General features: G+C 35.5%; 3 protein-coding genes across 5 annotated transcripts; all 3 read left to right on the top strand.

The window, feature by feature from the left end:
- Nucleotides 1-1,348: 1,348 nt before the first annotated feature.
- Nucleotides 1,349-9,492, top strand: LOC101256571 (TOM1-like protein 1). 2 transcript variants are annotated; one of them, XM_004235264.5, is made up of 4 exons: nt 1,349-1,606; nt 2,227-2,855; nt 3,646-3,891; nt 8,870-9,492. In XM_004235264.5, exons 2-4 carry the CDS (start codon nt 2,334-2,336, stop codon nt 9,290-9,292), a joined length of 1,191 nt encoding a protein of 396 aa, XP_004235312.1. In that variant the 5' UTR covers nt 1,349-1,606; nt 2,227-2,333; the 3' UTR covers nt 9,293-9,492. The 2 variants fall into 2 exon arrangements, with proteins under 2 accessions (XP_004235312.1, XP_010318281.1); XM_010319979.3 differs by lacking the exon at nt 1,349-1,606 and adding an exon at nt 1,609-1,766.
- An 806-nt stretch (nt 9,493-10,298) lies between these two features.
- On the top strand, nt 10,299-16,396 carry LOC101253464 (probable arabinosyltransferase ARAD1). Its single transcript, XM_004235253.3, has 9 exons — nt 10,299-11,007; nt 11,091-11,264; nt 12,209-12,366; nt 12,454-12,595; nt 13,739-13,854; nt 13,961-14,099; nt 14,683-14,793; nt 14,982-15,050; nt 16,107-16,396. Exons 1-9 carry the CDS (start codon nt 10,519-10,521, stop codon nt 16,233-16,235), a joined length of 1,527 nt encoding a protein of 508 aa, XP_004235301.1. The 5' UTR covers nt 10,299-10,518; the 3' UTR covers nt 16,236-16,396.
- Nucleotides 16,397-19,311: 2,915 nt separating this feature from the next.
- LOC101247596 (cellulose synthase-like protein D3) lies at nt 19,312-25,232 on the top strand. 2 transcript variants are annotated; one of them, XM_004235233.5, is made up of 4 exons: nt 19,312-19,838; nt 20,650-21,548; nt 22,288-23,095; nt 23,206-25,232. In XM_004235233.5, exons 2-4 carry the CDS (start codon nt 20,677-20,679, stop codon nt 24,949-24,951), a joined length of 3,426 nt encoding a protein of 1,141 aa, XP_004235281.1. In that variant the 5' UTR covers nt 19,312-19,838; nt 20,650-20,676; the 3' UTR covers nt 24,952-25,232. The 2 variants fall into 2 exon arrangements, with proteins under 2 accessions (XP_004235281.1, XP_069151594.1); XM_069295493.1 differs by having other exon boundaries at nt 19,378-19,838; nt 20,629-21,548.
- Nucleotides 25,233-26,797: the final 1,565 nt, after the last annotated feature.

Raw genomic sequence — 26,797 nt, 5'->3', positions numbered from 1 at the left:
AGCTCCATTCTTTTTCCTAAACTTTTGAGATGATTATAATGGTGTAAAAATTTATTTATATCTCGCAAAAATAATAAAATAAACTTCTCAAAATAATTTATAGATACATGAGTTTAATAAATTTTATGAATAAAATAAATTACAATAACAAGAAGATGTAATATAAAAGCAAGGAGATAACCAGATTGTTTATTAGATCTCGAGGATCGAATTTTGATGAATTAAGTATAGTGTGTTTGATAAGATTTGAGTTAGAATAAAACAATTTGTAAATCAAAGATTTTTCTCCCATACCATAAGGCTCAAATAATATTATTATATTGATCAACCCTTTTTAGATATATATTTTTTATCATATTAATATAATAAAATTTTAATTTTTAGAATTTTATTAATAATTTTTAAATATGTAAATGTTAACTTTAAAAATATTGAATTAATTAATTTTATAAACTAATTAAATTGACACTCAAAAATAAACATGACCACTTTTTAAAAAGAACCAATAATTATTAGACCTTTAAAATAAATAGTATCTCTAGGTGGAATGAGAAAAAAACGAGGAAAGAAAAAATACAAAACAGATCCTTTGAAATTATACTAATTACATATCAAAATATAAACGCTCCATTGATATGTATCGGAGGAAAATTTACTCGATTGAATCTCAATTCAAATTAAATGACATATTCATGTATTATATTTCCATAATGCAATGAATTTTAATGGATGCATTAGCATGATTTAAAATTCAATTACTCTTCAAAACTTTTTATTACATGTTTTCTACTATATTTATGAAAACTATCTTTACATTAAAAAATTACACAATACATACCTTTTTTTAATACATTAAATCAAGCAATACACACAAAATACCTTTACATAATCAATGTAAGCATATATATATGTGTGTGTGATTAATATAAACCTCAGTAAGAATCATTTTCTCTTGTTTTTTAATTCAAAGCTTATGCATATGTAGTTGTGTGTATATATATAATCAAATAATTTTTTTGAGAAACACACACAATTTTATTTTTTGATTTTGTTGAAAGAACAACTCCAATCCCAATGATAGATTAAGTGATGTAAATATTATAAACATGTTTTATTTAACATTAGTCTTATACACTCTAACAAATGATTCTTATAATATTAATAATATAAAAAATTTTAATGCAGACATAATCATGTTAAAAATCAATTGCCTCGAAACTTTTTTTTTTTTAAGCTTTTGTGAAGAATTATTTTTAGAAACAAATATAACTTTTTTTGAAAAAAATTATGCAATACAATAACCTCAATGTATTATTATTTATAATACATTATACAACTTATACGTATCAAACAAAATGAATTTCTTACTAATACGGAATAGAATACGAAACTACAGTTAGCAGAGAGCAATAAAACAGTAGGTATAAAAACGTATAGTAGAATACTATTAAAGTCTCCATAACCGAGGAACGCCGGAAGACTCCTTCGTTCCATCTAGAGAGAGAAAGCGAGAGATAAAGAGAGAGAAAAGTCGCTCGCGTTTACGCGTCGTCTTCTCATAAACACGCAATCGAAGAACAGTCTTCGATCCTAAGCTTCTCAAAAGGTAACTCACTCACTGCTTTCACTCTTTTTCCTGATCGGAATATTCCTTTTTTCTGTTTTCCGTTCTATGAAATTGGTAGAATTTTATGCGATCTTGTTGCTGAATTTGTTCCTTCTATATGTATAATCTTAAACTGATATCGGAGAATTCATCTGTTAATGTTAGTTCACCTCGCCGGAACTTGTAAAAACTGAATTATTTGTTTTTGCAGCTATGTTGAATTGCTTATTTTTTTCATATATGTTTGTAGTAGTTTTCCGTCACGATGATAAATTTTCCAGAGATGAAGTCCGCATGCCGGATATCTAGTTTGTTGATTGAGTTTGATGAATATTATTTTTGATCTCTCCGTTTTTTTTCATAAGTAAACCCTAACAATTGACCATATCCCGTATTTATGAAATTGCTTATGTTTGCAAAAGGCTGGGGATTTGATCATCCGTCAAACAATTATCCAATCCGAAACTAGTTAGGATCATTTGTCAAATTTACTTTACTGTCATCATTGGAGAAGAAACATATGTAAATATTTTTTGCTTCTTCTTTTGATTGGAAGAAAATTATATATTGTTGTTGAGGTTGATCATTTATGATTCTTCTGTTCTGCTGTACCTTTTCAGGTTAACATCTGAGTCTGTTTAGCTGAAGATAGTGTAGAGGCAAGGATTTAAAGATCTTAAGTTAGGAAGTGTCGTAAAGGAGTGAGTCGCAGAAGATTTAATCCAAAATGAGTGACAATAACTTATTGGATAAAGTCAGTGCTTTTGGGGAGCGCTTGAAGATTGGAGGCACAGAGGTTGGGCAAAAGATCACTGCTGGAATGAGCTCGATGAGTTTCAAGATGAAGGAACTTTTCCAAGGCCCGAATCAGGCTGATAAACTTGTTGAGGAAGCCACGGCTGAAACTCTGGATGAACCTGATTGGGCTATGAATCTTGAGCTTTGTGACATGATAAATCACGAAAGAATTAATAGCGTTGAACTTATACGGGGTGTGAAGAAAAGATTAATGTTGAAGAGCCCCAGGATTCAGTACTTAGGGTTGGTGTTACTTGAAACTATTGCAAAGAATTGCGAGAAGGCATTCTCAGAGATTGCAGCTGAGAGGGTTCTGGATGAGATGGTGAGGTTGATTGATGACCCTCAGACTGTTGTTAACAATCGAAACAAAGCGCTGGTGTTAATTGAAGCTTGGGGAGAATCATCGAGTGAGCTTCGCTATTTACCTGTGTATGAAGAGACTTACAAGGTATCATTTACAGTTCTCAGTCTCACATTCAATTCATAAAAACTTTAGGAAGTCAAACGTGTCAGTTGTTTCTGTTGGACAATGAGTAAATATGGGAATGCAAAAATAATCCGGTCCCAATATAATACAGAGTATTAATTTTTTTGGTGATGTTTTATTTTTGGTTGTCTTCATTTTATCTGGAAGAAGGGGAAAGGGTTGGAGGACATCAGGGAGCATGAGGAATGAGCCCAAAGCAACCATCTTTACCACTTACCAGTATATAAAAATCGAGCTTTTAAGTTCAGCCTGTCTTTAAAAGAACTCATTTTCTCTCGTTTTCCCAGGCAACCCCGCACATCACTACAGTCTTTACCAATTGAGCTGGTCAGTTTAGCTAGTTTCGTAAGAGAAACAGTTATAAGCCCCGTTTTCTTCGTAAAAGAAAAACTTCAGTCATTTCACTTTTCAATTGGTGTCTTGATCATTCTCTCTTTCGAATTCTGGATAATGCTTGTCAGATCCTTAGGAATGGTCATTGAGTACCTAGTTAAGATTTTGTTGTGGATGTTAGTGAGATTGTAGAACTATGTTTTCTTGACTTGGAAAAATACAGTATGGCCTGGACTTACCTAAAATATACACCTAGTATCTGCAAACTTCTACAACTTAGACTAGGGCATTATAGCAAATAGATGCGTAATGTCAACATAAACGGTTCTTTCAGCAATGGAAAATCAGAATACATACTTGCTGATATTCATTTCTTCACATTCATGTGTCAGACATCTGTATTTTTTTTTTGTTTTAGAGTTTGAGATCTAGAGGGGTACGTTTTCCTGGTCGTGACCATGAAAGCCTAGCTCCGATCTTCACTCCTCCAAGAACAGTGTCAGCTTCAGAACCAAGTGTTACTTTGGCGCAGCAAATCCAACATGAGATTCCACGGGAGAACTTCACAGCTGAAAATACAAAGGAGGTATTTGATGTGGCTAGAAACAGTATAGAACTTCTGACAACTGTTCTGTCCTCTTCACCTCAGCAGGATGCTCTGCAGGTACTTCTGTTTTACTCTTATTATCACATCTCCATCTCAGGATCTGAAGTTATTGTCTTAATACATCCTCAGGGTATAAGTGTGGATTATCAGGTTCTAGGATTGATGATACTTTCGATTGAATATTGTTCCATTACGATATTCATATGGCACCTTTTGTCTTGTGAGATTATAAGGATAGGGGCTATAAATGAGTCGAGCTTTGAGGCCTGAGCAAATCTTTATGTTTTTACCTTTGCTTGTTCGTGTATGTTTTTGAAAAATGTAAATTGGTTTAGTATTTGTTGGGCAAACTTTTGGGGTATTTTGTTGATTTCTATGGTTCAGTGAAATTGAATGGTGGTAATATTTGTATTATGAGCAGAAAATGTGGTCCTCTTAGAACTTTTGCGTCATTTTGTCATGCTTGTTAATATATGTTATTTCAAAATTTAATTGGTTAGTAATCATTGGGGAAAATTTTGAGGTCTTTCGTTGACTTCTATAGTTCGGTGAAATAGAATGGAGATAATATTTGTATTGAGAGGAGAAAATTTGGGCATCCTAAAACTTTTATGTCATATTATGATGTGGGCACCATTTGAGGCTGATCACAAAGGGAAGTAGGACCGTTTGAGGTTTTAAGAGAGGTTTATAAAGGTTTTGTGCTACTCCACCGATTGCTTTAATGTTTGGGTGCTCAGTTTTTTCTTTCCCATGGTATCAAAGCGGCAGAGCCAGACCTTCAACAAGTCATTCTCACACTCGTAGCTCTGTATTGTCCGACATGTCTTAAGGGTTTTACAAATATTTTGGGGTTACTCCACCTTCTGATTTAAGATCTTTGTTGGATGCTCATATTCCTTTCTCTTCTTGATGATTGAGATAGTATCCCAAGGCAAGTTTCACAAGGTTTGAAAATTATTGGGTAAGGAGCTTCTCTCTCTGCTCTTCTCCACTTAAATATCAGGCTTTTGTCAATTTCACGATTTGAACATGTGATGTGCGCCAAATCCAAACATTATGCATTGCACTCTTATCACTAAAGCAAAGCTCGCTTATATTCTTTCACAAATTTGTAATATATTTTTGAAGTTGTTAGTGCCAAAGACATTTATAGTTTGAAATGTGGTCCTATATAGTTGGAATGAACTTATAGTTTGACTGTTAGGGGCTTCTATTGTTCCTAGCGAAGCTTTGATCTCAAAGCAAAATTTATATTGGTCGAGCTCAAGTTCAACTTAATATTCATTTAAATGCGCTCAGTTGATGTGGTTTTGATGCCAAGTTTTACATCTAAAACGCGGGGTTTATTATTTTATCTTTTTGTTATGTATAAATATCTTTCCAATGATTGTACTTTATGCATTTGCAAATCATGCACTAGGTCTTTGAAGCCCGTCTTATGTTATGAAATATCAAATCTACTTGTACTGAAGTCCAAATGAAATGATTGGATTTGCAAGAGTGGTGGTAGAATTGTTGCCTAGTACAAACACTTATCTGATGATGTTGTTTTTATGCAAATAATTCACTTCTTAATCAATTGCCTGAGATGTGTTGTGAAGGAAAGATTGAACTATTGAACAATAATGAAGAACAAGTCTCGAGTTTTCTTACTCTCATCTTCCTTTTTCTTTTGTCCAAAACTCAAAAAAAAGTGATCTCCGAAAAACCTTAAAGAAGTGTCATCCATTTAATAAATGGGGAAGGATTTACAGGCTGGTAAGGCAACTTATTGCTGCCATGTAAGTTGATTCTTGAAATTTCAGTTGCAGACTTGAAGAAGCTTTGATTTTTTGTGGTCTACTGGAGTCCTGTAGTTTACATTTCTTGTGCTTTTTTTTTTCATAGTTGATTTCTAGAATGCAGTTGACAACACATTGTGCCCTCCACCCCAAGACTCAATTTTGTTCTTTCTTGCTATATTTGGTACTGTTAGTTGGAATATTGTTGCTTGTGAATTTTGATGAGGAGCACTTGTTGTTGATAAATGATACACTGGTGGTAGAGGATATAAATTTCAAAATTTCCATGTTTTCATGTAATGGCAAGGATTTGATCTAGGATTGGAATATTATGTGCGCACATTTTTCTGATTAATAGTGTAGGAGAATCTTATGGGTTAGAAATATCAGAATCTCAGAACCCATCAACTATTTTTTTTTTGAAACTAGTAACTTTTTGTATTCCTCAGCATTAAGGGCTATGCTGGCCACCTCCAAAAAACTGTTACAAGAAAGGGAAAAACTAAAAAGAAATACTTACAGAGAACCTGTGAAGTCCACTAATTGGAACTTCTCTTCTATATCCTGTTCTTTACACCAAAAAACCGAAGTAGTAATCACTTTCCATTTGATCTTCTGTGTTGTAACTCCTTTGCTTAAAAAATTCTCTGATTCCTTTCTTTCCATATAATCCACCAGATACATGCTGGAACTGTTCACCATCTTTTCTGACTTTTGCTGCCTCCCCTTTGATCCAGCAACTAAGAAGGTCAGAGGTGTGTTCAGGCATGGTCCAATATTCATTGTCTATGGTTGTAAACAGAACCCACGGCTGAGCAGTTACCTTACAGTGCATGAATAAGTGTTTGTTAGTCTCCAGAGCTTCTTTACAAAGGAGACATCTGGATACTATGTTGATGCGCCTCTCCTGCATTGCCTCATGAGTCAAACATTTTTTCCTAGCAACCAACCAAATGAAGCACTTCACCCTTGGCAGGAGCCACACTTTCCCTTATTCCAATGTCCAATGGATCTTCCTGCACTTCTTTTAAGTCACCAGTTGTATAACCTATTCACTGAAAATACCCCATCTTTGTGATGTCCCCATGCTAATTCTTATATTGAAAGAATTATTAAATGCTTCTGCAAGCTGGAAAAATTAATCTCTGCAATGGTTTTCTAGATATTGGGAGGCTTAGTGTGTACTCTCACAATAAAATTTTGTGAGATGACTTTGGTGTAGCTTTAAGTACTTCTGATTTATCTTAAACAAGAAAGAGAATCATCAAATACTTTTAACTTTGTATTTATTTTGTTTTCTTGTATATGCTTATAAGATGCTTTTTAATAAGTAATCAATGATACTCTGAATGTGTCCCACCGAATATTACTGTAAAGGTTTTAGCTGAAGAAGGCGGTGCAAGTCCTAGGTAAAGGGAAACTTAGTATTGTGGTGCCCAAGGGCATGATTTGTCGTCCACATTGCGTGCTATAGATTGTTACGTCAAGTGTTCTTATCATTTCATTTGTATCCTTCTTTTCTTCCACATTTTGTTTTCCTTTAGATAAGCGAGCTGATTCTTAGAAATTACTTCAAAGACATGACTGTAGGTGTGTCAGAGTAATTTTGCTGGCAGGTGTGTGCTCATAATGGAGTGGTAGAGATGTACAATCTCTCTGGTTTTCAGTTGCATAGGTCGGACTGAGATATGAGTAGATGTAGCAAAAGGATAGTAGTTATTCCCTCTCTTTCAGTTTATGTGACTGTATTTCCATTTAGTCTATTTAAAAAAGATGGACTTCGTAATTTGAAAATATATTTACTTAAACTTCCCAGTCTATCCTGAATGAGAAGTTTTTATGGACACACATAGATGTTATTGAATGTTTAAGACCACAAGTTCCAATTTTTTTTATAGCCACACCAATGTTATAGCACTCTTGGTCCAGTCAACTAGGTTCACATTAATTAGCCACACCAATGTTATGGCACTCTTGGTCCAGTCAACTAGGTTCACATTAATTAGCCACACCAATGTTATGGCACTCTTGGTCCAGTCAACTAGGTTCACACAAATTGGATTTTTGTATCATTGAGGTGTTCTATTCCTTTCTTATGAACTCTACCTTGAGTTGATTGTCTGGTTTAATTTTACACTCTTGTGAGGGTAAGTGTTACATGTTGTCTAAGAATTTGCTTATTTGGTGAATATGTGGGGCTCATACATTTTTTTGGTGTTCAAGGAATAGAATATCAAAAAAGGCCTTATGGAGAAGAGTAAAAGTAGGGCGCTTGTAGCTATTGGTGCAAAACAATTAGTGAGCTCAATGCCTTCTTTATAATCTAGAATTTATCAATTGTATGAACTGGATGAATGACAGTGTTGTCTGACAGTCCGAAGTTCATGGCAATGTTTATTGGCTATGAGCTTGTCTTTAAAGTGCTGTAGACTTCATAAAAATAAGCTCCCTAAAGTGCTTTAGTCTTGTGTGGACATTTCGACAGCTGAATTCTAAGTTAGTAATAGGAGAATTTTTTAAAGATAAAACATAGGAGCTAGGGGTGTCAAAATGGGTAAAATATATGGTAATCTGCCCATTTGAAATTTATTGGTTATCCAATTATTTAAAAGTGGGTCAAACATGGATCAACTCATATTTGGATAATCCATGGATATTCACCAATTGCACTCTCCTTAAAGTATGTAAGGGTGTAGGAACCTCTAGAAAGTACACTTGTTAAGGATGTGTTTGGTATGAAGGAAAATGTTTTCTAATTTAATGTTTTGGAAAATATTTTTCCAAAGGACTTATATTTATCTCATCTAAAAAAATGACTTCAATAAATAAAGTGTGTGATTTTTTTCCAAAAATTTCGTTGAACCTCAATACCTGAAACGGGTCCAGAGTTGGTATCTGACTTTCAACCCTGACCCAGTCTGAATGTTGACCTCCTGACCCCTTCATACCAGACACCTTAAGAGGAGAAAAAAAGATCTTGTAATATGGAAGTACTTATTTCTTTACATAATTAGAAGCAGTGGTAGTGGTAAATATGGATATCCATATTATCCATTGGGTTTACCCATCTTTATCCATATCAAATATGGGTTGAGTGGATAGTTTGTTTGTTCACCTTGCTCATTTTTAAGCAGCCCAGTTGCCTATTTGCCGCCCCTACTCGGAGCTATCCTGCAACATAGAGGACAATAGCCAAGTCTCTTTTTCTCAAAGAAGGGGGTGATCAACTTCAAATTTCTTTTTTTTTGTAGGATGACTTGACAGTGACGCTAGTACAACAGTGTCGCCAGTCCCTCAATATTGTTCAGAGAATCATCGAGACTGCTGGGGATAATGAGGCCCTCCTTTTTGAAGCCCTGAACGTAAATGATGAAGTCCAAAAAGCCCTTTCGAAGTACGATGATTTGAAGAAACCTACAGTTGTTTTGTCAGAGCCAGAACCTGCCATGATTCCAGTCGCAGTGGAGCCCGAGGAGTCACCCCGTGCCGGAAAAGAAGATGCTCTGATCAGAAAATCAGCAGGCTCCCGATCTGCAGTCCAGGGAGGCAGTAATGATGACATGATGGATGATCTTGATGAGATGATTTTTGGTAAAAAAGCGGGGGGCACATCTGAATCAGGACATGACTCAAAGAAGCAACAATCACCAAAAGATGATCTTATCTCATTTTGATTTCCTTCCAGTGGGCTGGACAAATACTGGAAATTTGACGCTGGCTTTGGTGATGTTAATATCAGGCTTTTTCACATTCTCCCTACTCTAGTTTTCATGATTTGAACTTTCATTAATGAATGTAGGAACTTCGTCGATTTGCTCTCCACCATATACCTGAATAATTTAATAGTTTTAATGTTTTAAACTTTTGGGATTTAGTTGCTTGAGAAGAGATGCTGCATGTCTCTCATGAATATTGGATGATATCTGTTCTTGATCTTGTGTCAGCCCTTCAAGGCACGTCAGTAGTGAGAGCTCCATCGGTTCGATGTGTGCTGCTGTCTGTGATTTTGTCCTGCTTAAATTAGTGGAGTGTTATTGTTAATACTGTTTTGGTTGAAAAATGTGGTTATTTGTGAGTTAATTCGAGGCGGGCTGAGTTTTTCATAATTTCCATGAGTAATGACTAAAAAAATAATAAATCCTAATTGGTACAGTTGCATAGTTATATCATTTAACCATATAGTTTTTACACTACTAATCGAAATGCATACAAAGAAAGAAAGAGGAATATCCTCTAGAGTTAGTCTGGATGATTATTTTACTCCCTCACGGGTATAATATAATTTTTTTTCCCGTCGTTTGTTGGTTTGTAAAAAATAATATAATTTTTTTTTTATCAAATTAAGGGTATAATGATTGCCGTAAAAAATAATAAAATATTTTTTTTTTTGTCATTTATTGGCTTGTCAAATATATAAGTAAAAAGGGAGATCAAATTGAGAAATATTTGACAGGTATTTAGGTAAGAAGGGGTATCTTATTATATTGTATTGCGTTAATAGTATATTTATTAAAATGACTATAACTTATGTATAAATTATATTATTTTTTGTTATTACAAAATATCATATATCAATGGCATAAAATGATGAAAATTATGTTTAAACTCTAAACGGACAACATACCTCCCTCTCAATTTATATATGACACTTTTCAAAAATTAAAATTTTTATATACAAAAAATTATATGAAAAGTAAACATAATTTAAAATGTTTGGTCAAATCTTATGTAGTTTGAGCAGACTGTTAATACACCAGCCAGTTTGTACTAAGCCTAACAAATTCTGCGATTTTCCATATTCTATTTTCCTGGTTGCAAGTTCTCTAAAATATTCTATAAGCTGTGGAGTCTGAAGATTTGACGAAAGCAGTAAATGAGTGATTCAATCATCTAAAAGAAAATGGCCGGAAGACATTTCACTGCTGCTTCTGGAACCTTCAAACCCAGATCTCCGGCATTATTTTTACTCCTTGCTCTTCTCGCTCTCACTCTCCTCTTCTACATCTTCTCCTCCATCTCCACCTCTTCTAACTCCACCGGCAACCTCATCTCCTCCCGGAACCCTAACTCCGGTATCGATTACTCCTTCGTTTCTTCACTCGAGAAATTCCTCACCAAATCTCCACGATCCGCAACGGCCGGTGAAGATACAGTTTCAGGAACGACGTCGGTGGAGGATGCTAGAAAATTAGATGATTCCATTTGGAAGAATGAGAATCAAAGGCTTTATGATGAGCCGTTTTACCCTGCTTTTTCGCCGCTCAAGGTTTATGTATACGAAATGCCGGCGAAATTCACTTATGATTTGCTTTGGTTGTTTCATAACACGTATAAAGAGACTTCAAATCTTACCTCTAATGGTAGTCCTGTTCACCGCTTGATCGAACAGGTAATATAGATGATGTTTTTTTTTTGTCAAGTTAGTTACATTTGTTTAGCTTAGTATGATGAAATGATTTTTTTTCTCTGCAGCATTCAATTGATTACTGGTTGTGGGCGGACTTGATAGCGCCAGAATCAGAGAGGTTACTGAAGAATGTAGTGAGAGTATACAAGCAGGAGGAAGCTGACCTTTTTTATATTCCGTTTTTCACTACCATTAGCTTCTTTTTGATGGAGAAACAGCAATGCAAGGCTCTTTATAGGGTGTGAGTGTGTTTCTTCTATAACGTGTTTCCTTCTATTCCTACTGAACTTTTTACTAGCTCTATTTGAACTCAAAACATTCTCTTGCTTTTCAAATCGTGTTTTATTCATGATTTTTCACTGAAATTTTCTTTGATGTGATGTTGTGAGTAATTCAAGCTACATGTAAAACACAATCCTGGATATGTTCGGGAGGCAACTCCTGTCCGAACATCGAGTAGTGCAATCAAATCTGTACTTCTTTCTGTGCTCTCATTTCTTAGGCATACTTATTCTTCTATTGCATTGAAGCTCTCAATTCCATAACCTAGTTGTAAGCAGTTTTATAATGCTTGTTAATGGACTGGAATCTAATAATTCTCTATAACAGAACTGTGCATTCATTATTATCCTCAAGGCTCTAATTATTCCTTAAAAGTTATCTTTTTCTGGTTTATCTTAGGGTTCTTTATAATGTATAAAACACATTAGCATTATCATCTCAATTAGGTACAACTTAGTAACAGGCATGCTACTCTATTTGCAGACTTGGGGAAAAGGAAAGTAAATCCCCAATAGAAGGAATACTTGTAAAATTTGTTCCACCATCAGATAATTCTGAGTGGGAAAAACTAGTATCAAAATGTACTATGAAAGATTGATTGTTTCCGCTTCTCCAATTACCACGGCTTAAACTTATACCTACACAATATTTTTTTTTATATAGGCCTGTCATGATCAAATTCAAAAGAGTAATTGAGAAGTTCTCGAATTTGCAATTCCTTATGGATAAACACCAACAGATAAATTAAACTTTGATACTTCCAATATCTATTTTAAATAGGACTGTGGATTCTGGAATAGGATTAGAAACTTTGTCATGTTAGTGGAATATGATGGCTAGACTTTGTTTAGCTCTGCTGTTGTCATAATCAATGTTTTTATTTTTTAAAATTAAAATGTAGGAAGCTCTGAAATGGGTTATGGATCAACCAGCTTGGAATAGATCTGAGGGAAGAGATCACATACTTCCAGTTCATCATCCTTGGTCTTTCAAGTCTGTCCGCAAGTTTATGAAGAAAGCTATTTGGTTGCTCCCTGATATGGACTCAACAGGGAACTGGTTAGTATCTTTACTGCTATTCTTTTCGTAACAATTGAGTATTATTGCAGCTCCAACATGACCTATTATGGCTACTTTGAACTTCAGGTACAAGCCTGGACAAGTTTATCTCGAGAAAGACCTGATACTTCCTTATGTTGCCAATCTCGATCTATGTGATGCTAAATGTTTGTCTTCATCAAGGAGAACTACGCTGCTATTTTTCCGGGGAAGACTTAAAAGAAATGCTGTAAGATTCCCCTTGTATTAATCATCAAGTTTTATTCAGTTTGTGCACCACTTCACACTAATTTCTTGTTACTGCTCGTGTATCGAGGTTGGTTAAAAGATGATTTTTGGAGAAATGTTTTGGAAAAATTTGGGGCTCTCCTAATGACAGTAAAGTGGGTTCTGCACTCATGTTGACTTCAATAATTTTTCCGACATCTGCAGATTTCAATATATTTGAAGACAGGGCATGTATTTATTAGAAAAGAACTTACAATCTAGTTAATTACACTGCAAAATATTAACTCCTAAGTTCTATGCAATTGTGAAATCCTTGAGAACTAGTTACTTATTTCTTTCCATATTAAGGCAAAATCGTGGCAGGAACTAGTTGCTAAATCATATTAGTAACTGGTTGCTTAATATTGCTAGGACAGAACATTGGTACACGTGGTTACCTCTCCTATGTGGTTTGCGAGCTATTGCCTTGGAGAGGGGTTTTTACCTTATGCGCACCTAAAGGGTAGTGACTGGTTTCCCTTGTCATTAAGAAAAAAAAGAACGTGGGTTCTAAATCTTGTAATTTGTTCACTCTTGCAATTTTCTTGTTATAAGTAACGAACTGAAGTTCCTATGTAGTTGATGCTAGTTACCTTTGCAACCTTGGGAAGTTATATATACACAGTAGAAGAAATTCTTGATGATAAATGAACGGGGTGGTGAAAAGAATTTTGATTTTCATGCTATTCAGGAGATGCTGAACTATCAATTACTTTGCAGGTGTGAGCCAGATTAACAACTTCTCCATTTTCCCTTGCTTTGAATGCCATGATTATATTGCTAGGGTGCAAAATGTGATGCCCAACTATTTCCATGTTGTATGACTGTTTATAACTTAATTTACTATCATCAGGGTTAATTTGTTCTAATTTCTTTTCTTTTTTTTGGATTGGTCTATTAGGTTTAATTTGTAGTTGTTGCTAAAGTTACAATTAGAAGCAATTGACTTCCTTTGAATCTGCTTTTCCTCAAGTATTCCATGCACTGCGTTTTTTGGTTTCTTCAGAATGAGAATATTTTTCCTCATAGTGGGTATATTTCTGGTTGTTTGTGACTATTAAAAAAATTACGGTAGGTTGTGGCTATCTGATATCTTTCTTTCCAGGGTGGTAAGATACGTGCCAAACTTGTGGAAGAGCTCCGTGGTGCAGATGGAGTATCCATTGAGGAAGGGACTGCTGGAGAAGGAGGAAAAGAAGCAGCACAGGTTGGCATGCGCAAGTAAGATTTAGATTGATCGTCATCTTTAAATTCTAGAAGTGAGGGTTGTTCATCAGTTCAAACAGTAAATTGAGTGTTTTTATATTTTATTTCCTTGGGTAAATAGGAGTATATTTTGCCTAAATCCAGCTGGTGACACCCCATCGTCAGCCAGATTGTTTGATGCAATTGTCAGTGGCTGCATTCCTATCATAGTCAGCGACGAACTAGAGCTTCCTTTCGAGGGGATTCTTGATTATCGGAAGGTATTAGTTACCTAGACATTCTTATTCTCAATGTCAATCCGAGGTAATGGCTTTCTTTTTGGAACATATTCTTTGATCTAGGCTCTATGGAAACTGCTAATACAAAGTTAAGATGATTAATCATCATAATTGGAAGTGTCAGTCAAGAAAGCTGCAGTATTTGTTCAAGGCCAGTTGTAATGTTGATGGTCTAAGAGGAAGTTACATCTGCAGGATTTAGTAATTTATGATGGATTAAGAGGAAGTTACATCTGCAGGATTTAGTAGTCTATGAGGAAGTTGCATTTATCAATTTATATTAGTTTACTGGGGAACATCAAGTTTCAGTGGTAAATCTCGACGTATGATCACTTTTCTAGCAACTACTTATTCCTCAAGTGCCGTATGACATGGATTTCTGTTTTTTATTGTTTTATTGCATTGGAGCTGGAATACATCTTTCTTTTCAGTCATAATTACCACCGTCCACCCCCTTCACCCAACAAAGTTCCTCCTTTCTCCTTAAAAGGAGAGTGAACGTTAAAGGAAGGGATGAAATGAAATTGCATATTGTGTATCTCTTACTCTTGTTTTTCTTTGGCAGATTGCTCTGTTTGTCTCTTCTAGTGATGCTTTGCAACCAGGGTGGCTTTTGTCATTTCTAAAAAGTGTTAGTGGGGCTCAAATTAAAGAGATGCAAGCGAATTTAGCTAAGGTACACAGATTTTCTTGGGTTGAGATATTGAAGTAGCATTGTCATCATTTCATAGAATGGCTGGGAACATAATTGCTTAATTTTGTGTTTTTGTTCTTTTAGCAATATTTTGGTCAAATTGTTGTTTCAGTGAGTTATACAAAACCATCAGTTGATCTAACTTTTGAATCTTTTGCTTATGGATGCAGTATGCTAGGCATTTTCTTTATTCTCATCCAGCTCAGCCGCTAGGTCCTGAAGACTTAGTCTGGAGAATGGTTCGACATTTACTTTTCTTTAGTTGGCTGCTATTTATCTCTGTGCTACTGTGAACTGTTTCTTTTTTTTTTTTTTTGACGGCTGAATTTTTTGGTTCTAACCAAATTCTGTCAAGTATTGGTTTCCAGTCCTATCATTCCTTTCATGCCATAACTGATACTTCAGTACTCCCTCCGTCCCAATTTATGTGGAGGTATTTGACTGACCACGAAGTTTAAGAATGGAAGGAAGGCTTTTGAAACGTGTGGTCTAAAATAAGTCATACATATTTGTGTGGCTATAAATCATCTCAATAAGGGTAAACTGGAAGCTTAAAGTTAAATTATTACTAAATATAGAAAGGTGTCATTCTTTTTGGACTAACTTCTTTTATGTCTTCATAGTAATTCTTATCAATCTCTTGTTTCTCCTCCTTTTGGACGGGTTCATTCATCTACTTAAGGAGATCCAGTGAAGAGAATCCCTATACCTCTACATCTATTGCTGCTTGTAATGAGATAACAATAATGATTCTGTGGTGACCACTAAACTGCTGTTGGGCCTTAAATCATGTTATATTAATCAAAAAGTACACCCACCCACCCCCCTCCCAAAAATTGCTAGAGAACACTCTTCGTGATGTAATAAAATGAGGTCTTTGCTAGAAAACTGCTAATTCGGGTGAAATTGGAGAAACACTCTTCATGATGTAATAAAATGAATCCATCTAGGCACATTTGTTGCCGTAATTTGCTCGTGTCAAAGTATTGGCAGTAGTGGCCAACTTTTACTGCTCATTTGATTTCTTATTTTATAATTTGATTCACTCGTGATGCTTTGTTGCTAAATATTTATCTGTGCAATTGGTCAATATGCTTCACTAGTGCCTGTTCATCTTGGTGAAAAGGGGTTATTCTTAAGATTCTTTTTCTTTGCTTTTGAGGGGCTCATTCAAGGCTTACTAATTGGTGGGGAGGAGGGTGTCTTCATCTGTTTTGCCTGTTCCATCTGTAAGTGCAGCATGATGTATAGAGGCCTGAAATTTTTCTTCCCTTCATTTTCTGGTGATTCGACAGATGGCAGGAAAGCTGGTCAATATCAAGCTTCACACTCGAAGGTCACAACGCGTGGTGAAAGGATCCAGAAGTCTGTGTACTTGTGAGTGCAGAAGTCCCAATGCTACAAGCCCAGGTCCATTGTCTTGATTGTAGATCGCAGATGCTTCCCTTTTTTTGTCACTCAACAAAAAATTGTCTTTTTTCCCCTTGTATAAATTTGCACTGCAACATTTGATATGGTTCTATGAGACTTGGGCAATATGTGATTGTGTAAGTAAGAACCAAGTAAATGTGATCTTTTCTTCAAACTCCTGTCTAATTTTGTCTGAAGAATATTTAAGTTAGCTTGGTGACAGAAACTTAATAACACACAATTTGTATATATACCTGTTTGTAATGTTGGCTTAGATTTCTACTTGTGGAAATGATCAGCCTTGAGATATTGAGATCGTTTTGAATTTTGTGTCAAGGCTGTGACTTTTTCCATTGGAGTAGTGACATCTGTCCAATTTTAGTCCTGGTTCAAGCACAGATATTTATATGTTTACCATTATTATTATTATTATAATATCTTGGTCTCCTATTGTGAAATATCCTGTTATGGATACAGCTAGTGAAGCCCTAAGAAATTGAACTGCTTGGTCACAGGAAGGAAAAAGGAAAACAATTGAGTATTTCTTAAGCAGTAGACATGTGATGCGAGATGGATCTCACATGCTTGCTTTATTCCTTGCAATTGTGCAAGTGTGGGATGGAAGTAGTAAGGGTGATGGATGCAATGACTAGTGAGCAAGGCTGGCTGAGTATGGGACGTGGGAAGCACATACATATGATGATTGATTAGTTTATTCATGAAGTCATGATGATGATCGTGCTCATGTTTTTTGGATTGTTGCATGAGCTGTGTCACTTGGCAATTCTGTAGTTTCCTGGCAACAAGTCACCGACCTCATATACTCATTTCATATTATTATTATTATATGGTATAATTGGTTTGGTCCCCGTATCTTATTTGCCCTCTTTTTCACACGATAAAAGAATGATTGTTTCCTCAGATGAATCTTGGCTTCGGATTGGAGAGCTTTTCAAGTCGTGTTGCCATTACCAGTAAAATCCAATCCATGCACTGATTTGGTATCTGAAGCCTAATGAGTTGTTGCCTTCTCCTAAGGTTTTTGACAATTCTTACTAATCCCAATACGATTTTCTCCATTTTTAGGGTTTGAACATAAAACTTTGATTAATTTGATATTATTTTTAGTTAATACCTCCGATCATATACGAGATAACTAATTCAATCTGAAAATATATACCAGAATAATCCACTTGTTCTTTAACTATATTGTCGGTTGAGTTTGATTCCATATCCATTTTCCTCGGGTCTTAATTTGTATGAAAATGTGAACTGTTGCTGTTGAAATGCCAAAAATTACTAGTAGTTACTGGAACCAATAGTAGCGTCAGCAGAGCTAAGAGTCTGTTGCTAGTTAGTTAATATCTCCGTCTTAAGGTCCCACCAAGGCAATCCAATATTTTGAAAAAAAAAGTTGAATTTAAAAGAACAGCCACATGCTACTTTTTTGTTTTTTTTTTGAAGTATCTGATATTCATATTTAAGTCCGAGTAAATTTGAATTGGCGTCAAGAGGTCCCATGTTGAGGGTAATACTAGTTATTAATCCACTACAAATTGGTTATTATTAGTTAACATACGTAAGTGAAGTCTAGAAGTTGGTGAAAACGACATATGAAAATATAACATTACTGAAGCCACATAATGTGAAGAATTAGCCAGAATTGTTCGTGTATAAACAAACAGCTAGTAATAGTAGAGTAAGAAGAGAAAAAATAAATTATTAATGACGTCGTAGAGTGGGTAAAGAGTTGTTGCCAGCCAACGTTTTCCCGCGTTGAAATACAAATAGAACAGAAAATCATAAAAATAGTGAAAGTAGACATACGATGAACGTGAAGTCCTCATGCGTTCCGCTAATTACGCGTTTACCATCTACTAAGCAATATTGTGGCACTTCTGTAATTACACCACAACTTTTGGGGCTTTCTTTTACAACCTTTTGCTTCTTTCACCACCCACTATTCATTAGATTTAAGAATGATAGATATGTAGATATATTCGGAGAGATACGAGTAACAATAAAATTATACGAGATGAGATGAGAGTGGCTTTTGTGATGGATAAGACGAGGGAAGCGAGATTAGCAAATTTTGAATATGTGAAGAAGTGTGAAAACTGAGAAGTTAGTTAAATCATATGAGTTAGGAGAGGTGGTTGGTTTAAAAAACTTAGAAAGCTGATTAGACAAGTCACAACATAACTTAGGTTGACGGACGATATGACCTTAGATAGGATTATATGAAAGTTGAATATTAAAGTAGAATGTTAATAGGTAGATGAATGTTGTCATATTTTTTAGAAGTATGATTTATGTATCATGTGGTTTCTTTCTCTCTAATGTGTATAAAATATTTGTTGCTATGCTTCTTTTGTACACTGTTATTTGATTTTCTCTTTTACTTTTTACTTTTTCACGTCAATTAATTATTTTTTTTAGTTGAGAATCTATTTAAATAATCATTAAAATTAATTTATGGGATTACACCAAATATCTTTTTGGACAATATTTTGATTGCTTTAATCTAAAAAGATATTCCATTTATTTGAACTCATTGTCTTTAGATAAATTCTCTCGTAGTGCTAAACAATAATATTTTTATTTCATATTTTATCTAACATTACATCGTGCATAAATTCTCGCGTAATTTTATATGAATTTTAATTGTTATTGACAATCAGACGTTACAATAACTTTATGTTAAATTAATGATATTAATTTTACCACTCCCACGTCCAAAAAAAAAAGAAGAAGAAAAAAAAGAAAAGGGGTAAATGGATGAAAATAGTGAGGGGAATTTAACTATAGCCATAGTTAAGTAATTATTAATGGGATTCTTGAATGTTGACTACTCAAATAGGAGATTTTCCAAATTCAATTCTATTTGCTTTTAAAGTCCAGTTTCATAATCATCAAATCAAATTTGTCAAATTTATATACCAAAAATAACCTCCAACTTGCCAATAATATCTGATTTGCCCTTTTCCGACACCCCATCGGCCATCACCACGTTGGCGAAAATAGACGAAAATTTTCCTTTCTTTGTCCTTTCCTTCAAAATATATTAATAAATTTTTTTTTTTTTAAAAAAAAAGACAAACACGCCATTACAGAACATCATTAGTAAGAAAAACAGTGAAACTTATTCTTTGTAAATTTTTTGTGCTTATTTATTTAAAGCTATACACACAAATTGAAGTGAAAAGATTCAAAAACAAGTTCCATTAATTTTCTCCCTTTTCTTTCAAAGGAACTTTTTTTTCTTTGGCTTTTCAAGAATAGCCTCAATTACCCATTTTTACATTTTTATGCTTACATTTGTTTGAATTTTTTTTTGTCCATCCACATTAAGATAAAGGGTGCAAAACCCCATTCTTGATTTCTGAAAAAGATTGAAGCTTTGGGGCTAATGAGTCTTCTAGCTCTACTATATGCAGAAGAACGTTGAAATGGTTCATTACCCATTTTGAAAATTTTGTGAATTTAGTATTGGATTTGAAAGATCCACAAACTGATAAGTTGGTAGTAAGCAAATTGGTTTGGTTGCTGAGATTCAAGTCTATTGGAATTTTGATTCTCAGAAAATGATGGCTTAGCATTTCTTATCTCATTGATAGGTACAGTCTGCTGTCTCTATTTACTGTTCAATTCTTGTAAAGGTCTTTTTACATTTTATTACTTGTCTCAGCATGTCGCTTTTATGCTTTAGCAGTGACCAATTGCTTCATTTTTATTTTTATTTATGTAACTTAGTTGCTGATTGTTATTCATGAACTGGGACTTGGGTGGTCTATGGAAAGATCATTTGGATCTGTTCATCTTGATCTCATTAATGTGTCTATCAGGATGTGATTTCTGCTAGATTCATAGCTTTTTGTGTACAATTGACTTGAAGTTTGACTACATTTGAATTTCATGTACAAATTGTGCATCTCTCTTCAAGTTGCAAGCTTTTATGGTTTCTGTTCAAGCCAAGTTTATGATAAAAGAAAAAGGCTAAGATATTGGGTATAGTCAACATCCTGCTTATGGCAAGGTCCACGAGGGGGTTGGGTTGGCTTGGGTTGGAATTTGGATTCATGATCGAACATGGCGCTTGCTTGGTGGGCTTAGTTAAGAAATAAAGTTGTGCATTTGCTATTAGCTATAGCTTTTGGCATGATTAAAGGGTTTGATCATGACATATGTTTTGGGAATCTAATCTACCAATACTTGAAAGACTTCAAAGCTTTTGGCATTTGGTAGTTATTTGTCATCATTATAGTATTTCTTTGCAAGTATGCTTTTTGAATTATGATCTCCAGATGTCTACATTTGAGTATTTGGTTTTTTTCCTCCGTCGAGAAGGATAATGATAGAGCATGTTGATAATGAGATATTTACATATGCATTTCAAACTTGAACCAGGTTAGTGTTTTCTTTCTTCAGGATCTTGGTTTAAATCAGAATCAGTCTATGAAAATGGCTTCAAAATCATTCAAAGCTAGTAGATCATCTCTGTCAACATCCTCGGATTTGCCTGATCCACAGCATGGGAAACCCCCACTTCCTCCACATGTGACTTTCCAACGGCGTACTTCTTCCGGACGATATGTGAACTACTCTAGGGATGATCTTGATAGTGAACTTAGCAGCAGTGACTATATGAACTATATGGTACATCTCCCTCCGACTCCTGACAATCAGCCCATGGATTCTATTTCTCAGAAGGTCGAAGAGCAGTATGTATCCAGTTCACTTTTCACGGGTGGTTTTAATTCTGTTACACGTGCTCATCTTATGGACAAGGTGATTGAATCAGAGGCGAATCATCCCCAAATGGCGGGTGCAAAAGGGTCGTCGTGTGCTATCCCTGGATGTGATGCTAAAGTGATGAGTGATGAAAGGGGCATTGATATTGTTCCATGTGAATGTGATTTCAAGATATGCAGAGACTGTTACCTGGATGCTGTCAAAACCGGTGATGGTATATGTCCGGGGTGTAAGGAGCAATATAAAGTCACTGACTGGGAGGAAACTAATGGAAACAATCGTCCGCTTCCTCTCACTGGGCCAGGTGGGATGTCAAGGATGGAGAGAAGGTTGTCAATTATGAAATCAACTAAGTCGGGATTGATTAGGAGCCATACTTCAGAGTTTGATCACAACCGTTGGTTGTTTGAAACAAAGGGCACATATGGGTATGGAAATGCTATATGGCCAAAAGAAGGTGGATTTGTAAATGGAAAAGATGATGATATTATGGAGCCTACTGAACTGATGAGCAAACCATGGAGGCCACTTACGCGCAAATTGAAAATTCCTGCTGCTATCCTAAGTCCTTATAGGTAAGACATTTACCCTTTTACTCTTCAGAGTCCTTTTATGTCGTGTTCTAATTTTGATACTAATAGCTGTAAGCTCTAGTTCTTTTTTTTCTTTTATTAGGAGCTGTAAGCTCTACTTTATCACTCTTTTTCGGGGTTTGAAGAATAACTAGCAGCTCGTTTGGTCTTCTGCTTGTTTCATCTGTCCCTAACATGCAGTTTCTCCATTGACCTCAGCTACCTTTTAATTCATTATTTCCATGTTTCTCTACCAAATTTTAACTGCATGCATTTTTCTCCTAACATATGCTATATGTGTTTCAGAACTAGGTTACTCTTAAATGAAAAAAAAGCTAGTGTATTGGCGAAAAAATCCTATATTTGGTTGCTGTTACTTGAACCATACAAGGGTGCAATATATCAGATGTTAGATCATTCAATGAACTAATACTTTCCAAGGAAAAAAGATCCGGCCTGCTGTCTTTATTTTCTTTTAGTTGTTATAAGATTTTGACAAAAAGGAAACTCTGCATATGTTTCTTTTTCTCCTCTCCTGAATAGTGCTATCACTATTATTCCAGCTTTAGTGTTAAATCCCTTATCTTTGATAATCCAAAGGACCCTTGCCAATAAACTGGAGAGAAAAAGAAGGAAGTGGTTCATTGGTTTGTCTAGCTTTTATCTCATGTGATGACAATCCACAGGTTTCAGATATTTTAGCTGACATGTACTTTCTTTTTCTATTTTTTCTTCTATTCAGACTTTTGATCGTCATACGGTTTGTTGTACTTGGACTTTTTTTGGCATGGAGAGTGAATCATCCCAACAACGATGCAGTTTGGTTGTGGGGGATGTCTGTTGTTTGTGAAATATGGTTTGCTTTCTCTTGGATTCTTGATCAATTGCCCAAGCTTTGCCCGATCAACCGTGCAACTGATCTTAGTGTCTTGAAAGACAAATTTGAAACACCAAGCCCAGGCAATCCTACTGGGAGATCTGATCTCCCTGGTGTTGATATGTTTGTCTCTACCGCTGATCCAGAGAAGGAACCCCCTCTTGTGACTGCTAATACTATATTGTCCATTCTAGCTGCAGATTATCCTGTAGAAAAACTTGCTTGTTATGTCTCTGATGATGGAGGTGCCCTTTTGACCTTTGAGGCAATGGCAGAAGCTGCAAGTTTTGCTAATTTATGGGTACCATTTTGTCGTAAACATAACATTGAACCTAGAAATCCAGAAAGTTACTTCAATTTAAAGAAGGATCCTTACAAAAACAAGGTAAAGCAAGACTTTGTTAAGGATCGTAGGCGGGCAAAGCGTGAGTATGATGAGTTTAAGGTTCGTATCAATAGCTTGCCGGATTCCATTCGCCGTAGGTCTGATGCTTATCATGCAAGGGAAGAAATTAAGGCCATGAAGCAACAGAGGCAAAAGACTGATGATGAACCTTTAGAGAATGTAAAGATCCCAAAAGCTACGTGGATGGCAGATGGAACCCATTGGCCTGGGACATGGTTGAATTCTGGACCGGAGCATTCCAAGGGGGATCATGCTGGAATAATACAGGTAACATTCTTGAAGTGTCTACTCTAAATTCTTTGGAATTTCGCCTACATTCAAGTTAACAAATTGAGTTTTTTGTAGCTATTAATGTGATCATGTTTTCAAATATGCAGGTGATGTTGAAACCTCCAAGTGATGATCCACTACATGGTAACAATGAAGATGGGATTATTGACCTGACTGATGTTGATATCCGTCTTCCCATGCTTGTTTATGTTTCCCGTGAGAAGCGTCCTGGCTATGATCACAATAAGAAAGCAGGTGCTATGAATGCCCTGGTTCGAGCATCTGCAATCATGTCCAATGGGGCATTTATTCTTAACCTTGATTGTGACCATTACGTTTACAACTCCCAGGCTATCAGGGAAGGTATGTGTTTTATGATGGATAGAGGAGGGGATCGTCTTTGCTATGTTCAGTTCCCACAGAGGTTTGAGGGCATTGACCCATCTGACAGGTATGCCAATCGAAATACTGTCTTTTTCGATGGTAACATGAGGGCCCTTGATGGGCTACAGGGTCCAATGTATGTGGGAACTGGATGTCTCTTTCGGAGGGTAGCCCTTTATGGTTTTGATCCACCTCGCTCCAAGGATCACCAGTCCGGTTGCTGTAGCTGCTGCTATGGTCGCAAAAAGAAGCATGTTAATACATCAGAAGAACATCGGGCCTTGCGACGAGGTGATTCAGACGATGAAGAAATGAATCTCTCACTGGCTCCCAAGGCTTTTGGGAACTCAGCAGTTCTTATTGATTCAATTCCTGTGGCGGAGTTCCAAGGTCGTCCTTTGGCAGATCACCCAGCTGTGAAGAATGGACGGCCTCCTGGTGCTTTGACCATTCCTCGAGAGCATCTTGATGCATCAACAGTTGCAGAGGCCATCAGTGTCATCTCCTGCTGGTATGAGGAGAAGACAGAGTGGGGACAACGTGTCGGATGGATTTATGGTTCAGTTACTGAAGATGTTGTGACAGGATACAGGATGCACAACAGAGGTTGGAAGTCAGTTTATTGTGTTACCAAACGTGATGCATTCCGTGGGACTGCCCCTATTAATCTCACTGATAGGCTTCATCAGGTCCTTCGATGGGCTACTGGTTCAGTTGAGATCTTCTTCTCCCGGAACAATGCCCTTCTTTCCAGTTCAAAAATGAAATTCTTACAGAAAATTGCTTACCTCAATTGTGGAATCTATCCCTTCACATCAATCTTCTTAATCGTCTACTGTTTCCTTCCAGCACTGTCCCTCTTCTCCGGTCAGTTCATTGTCCAAACACTCAATGTCACCTTTCTTGTGTACCTCCTGATTATTACAGTCACCCTCTGCCTGCTTGCGGTGCTCGAGGTCAAGTGGTCAGGCATTGAGCTGGAAGAGTGGTGGAGGAATGAGCAGTTCTGGCTGATCGGAGGGACAAGTGCTCACTTGGCTGCTGTGCTTCAGGGGCTATTAAAAGTTGTTGCTGGGATTGAAATTTCCTTCACCTTGACGTCAAAATCAGCTGGTGATGAAGAAGACGATGACTTTGCTGATCTGTATCTCGTTAAGTGGACATCCCTCATGATTCCACCAATTACAATCATGATGGTGAACTTGATAGCAATAGCAGTTGGTTTTAGCAGGACAATATACAGTGTTATACCACAGTGGAGTCGTTTACTAGGAGGTGTATTCTTCAGTTTTTGGGTTTTAGCACATCTCTATCCCTTTGCGAAAGGTCTTATGGGCAGAAGAGGCAGGACACCAACCATTGTCTTTGTATGGTCAGGACTTATCGCGATCACCATATCCCTTCTTTGGGTTGCGATTAATCCTCCAGCAGGCACTACCCAAATTGGAGGATCATTCCAGTTTCCGTGATCAGCTTCTCTTCCTCGGAAGCTTTCTCCTTGTAGCAAAAAGTGCTGGTATGTTTTGATTCATCGCATTCAGCTCACCGATGAAATTGGTGATTCACAAGCTGCTCAACTATTTTTAGCATAGTGGGAAGCAGCACTAAGCAAGTTTAGTTGAGTTGGACTTGGATAGAGGAAATTCAGCATTTTTTTGTATCATCTTGGACCAGAAATTATTCATTTAATTGTTTGATTTACCAACACCATGATGTTAAGGATTTGCAATATACATTTTTGTTCATTCAACTCTTCTCTTCACTTCTTTCTTCTGTTAATCATGGATATGGTAGAAAGAACTTAAAATCATCTTCCAAAACCAAAAAAAGATTCACCCCATCCCATCTAAAATGTACCATTACCTTATATTTTTTTATCACCAAATGCTCCTCTTGGAAGAATCCAAAAGTCATATCTACTCACTATAACACACAATGAACCAAAACATGGCCAACAAGCCTATGTCCATTATGGCTCTTACTTTTTCCCATGTTCTTTCTCATCAATGTTACAATGCCACCCACTCTTTGTGGGGGCAGCTGAGTTACAGACACTAAAACAAAAATAATTTTTAGCGACATTAAATATTGATATTAATAAAGAGTGCTAAAATCTTTACCAGCATTAATTAAGTGTCATTAGAACCAATGTCGCTAAAGGCTATAGGAATATATACAAAGAGTGTCAATTGCCGCAAAAAATACATATTAAACGGCTATTAATTTAATGATCATTTTTGTTGCGGTGAGAATAGAATCAGGTGCACTTGAAAAGAGAAGTGTACCATCAATGGTTGTGGTATGATGAATGAGAGGATCCACTTACCTCAATTGTATGAAATGGAATAAGAGGGTGTCTAGATTGACTTAAAAGTTGGTCTCAGTTTTTTATTTTCAAAAGTTTTTGACTAATATAAAAAATAATTTTAAATAAGTCAAAAATAATTTCAAATAAGTTAAGAAGTGTTTGACAAGGATAAAAGTGACTTAAAATAAATTTTAAAATGACTTCAAGTAAGTCAAAAATCAAAAGTAGATACTCTTACTTTTTTTATTTTTAACTTAAAAATCATTTCAGTTAGACTTTTTATTTTTAATTTAAAATCTATTTTTTAAAAGCTAAGTCTAAATCTATTTGGAAATGCATCTACTCTTTGAAGTGTTTGAGAAACTTTTATTATTCCTACCTGACATGACCAAAAAAAGAGAATAATACAAAATTGTCTATTCTAGCTTTCGGCAAAAGGTAGAAACCGCATTCGCATTGAGTAGTAAGTGAAATTTGTGAAGCTTATTAACATTAAGAATATACTTTAATTCATAATTTTCATTATTTTTTATCACTCAAAATCGTTATATATATATATATATATATATATGTCAAATGTACTAATAATAATCACTTAAATTGGTGTTATATATATTTTTGTGTGTGAATTAATTAAAATGTCAAAAGTTTTACTAGTAACCACTTAGAAAGGTGTTATCTAATTTTAGAAAGAAAAATAAACAAGATAAATATATAATTCAAATTTTTAACCTCACGTAGACGGGTGAACACAATTTTTATTGCATTATATGATATCCGAGTGTGGTCCTTTGTACTCCCTCCGTCCAACAACATTGTCAACTATACTATTTTGGAAAGTACGGAGCTTAAAGGGTAAAAAAATTGAAAAAAAATTCCAAAAAGATACATTAAAACAATTTCTAACCAAAAGGATAAAATCGCTATTGACGTAACGATATATTTTAACATCGTTAATCAAAATCGTCGTTGTAGGAGCGATCTTATACAATTTTTTTTTGAAAATC

Source organism: Solanum lycopersicum, chromosome 3, assembly GCF_036512215.1.
Source record: "Solanum lycopersicum chromosome 3, SLM_r2.1".
Lineage (NCBI taxonomy): Eukaryota > Viridiplantae > Streptophyta > Magnoliopsida > Solanales > Solanaceae > Solanum > Solanum lycopersicum.
This window is presented reverse-complemented; position numbering and strand designations above follow the sequence as displayed.

Coding starts and splice junctions, on each gene's coding strand:
- LOC101253464 (XM_004235253.3), top strand. CDS start 10,519: ATGGCCGGAAGACATTTCACTGCTGCTTCTGGAACCTTCAAACCCAGA. Junction 11,265..12,208: donor AATGCAAGGCTCTTTATAGG/GTGTGAGTGTGT, acceptor ATTAAAATGTAG/GAAGCTCTGAAATGGGTTAT. Junction 15,051..16,106: donor AAGACTTAGTCTGGAGAATG/GTTCGACATTTA, acceptor GTGATTCGACAG/ATGGCAGGAAAGCTGGTCAA.
- LOC101256571 (XM_004235264.5), top strand. CDS start 2,334: ATGAGTGACAATAACTTATTGGATAAAGTCAGTGCTTTTGGGGAGCGC. Junction 2,856..3,645: donor TGTATGAAGAGACTTACAAG/GTATCATTTACA, acceptor TTTTTGTTTTAG/AGTTTGAGATCTAGAGGGGT. Junction 3,892..8,869: donor CTCAGCAGGATGCTCTGCAG/GTACTTCTGTTT, acceptor TTTTTTTTGTAG/GATGACTTGACAGTGACGCT.
- LOC101247596 (XM_004235233.5), top strand. CDS start 20,677: ATGAAAATGGCTTCAAAATCATTCAAAGCTAGTAGATCATCTCTGTCA. Junction 21,549..22,287: donor GCTATCCTAAGTCCTTATAG/GTAAGACATTTA, acceptor TCTTCTATTCAG/ACTTTTGATCGTCATACGGT. Junction 23,096..23,205: donor ATCATGCTGGAATAATACAG/GTAACATTCTTG, acceptor TCAAATATGCAG/GTGATGTTGAAACCTCCAAG.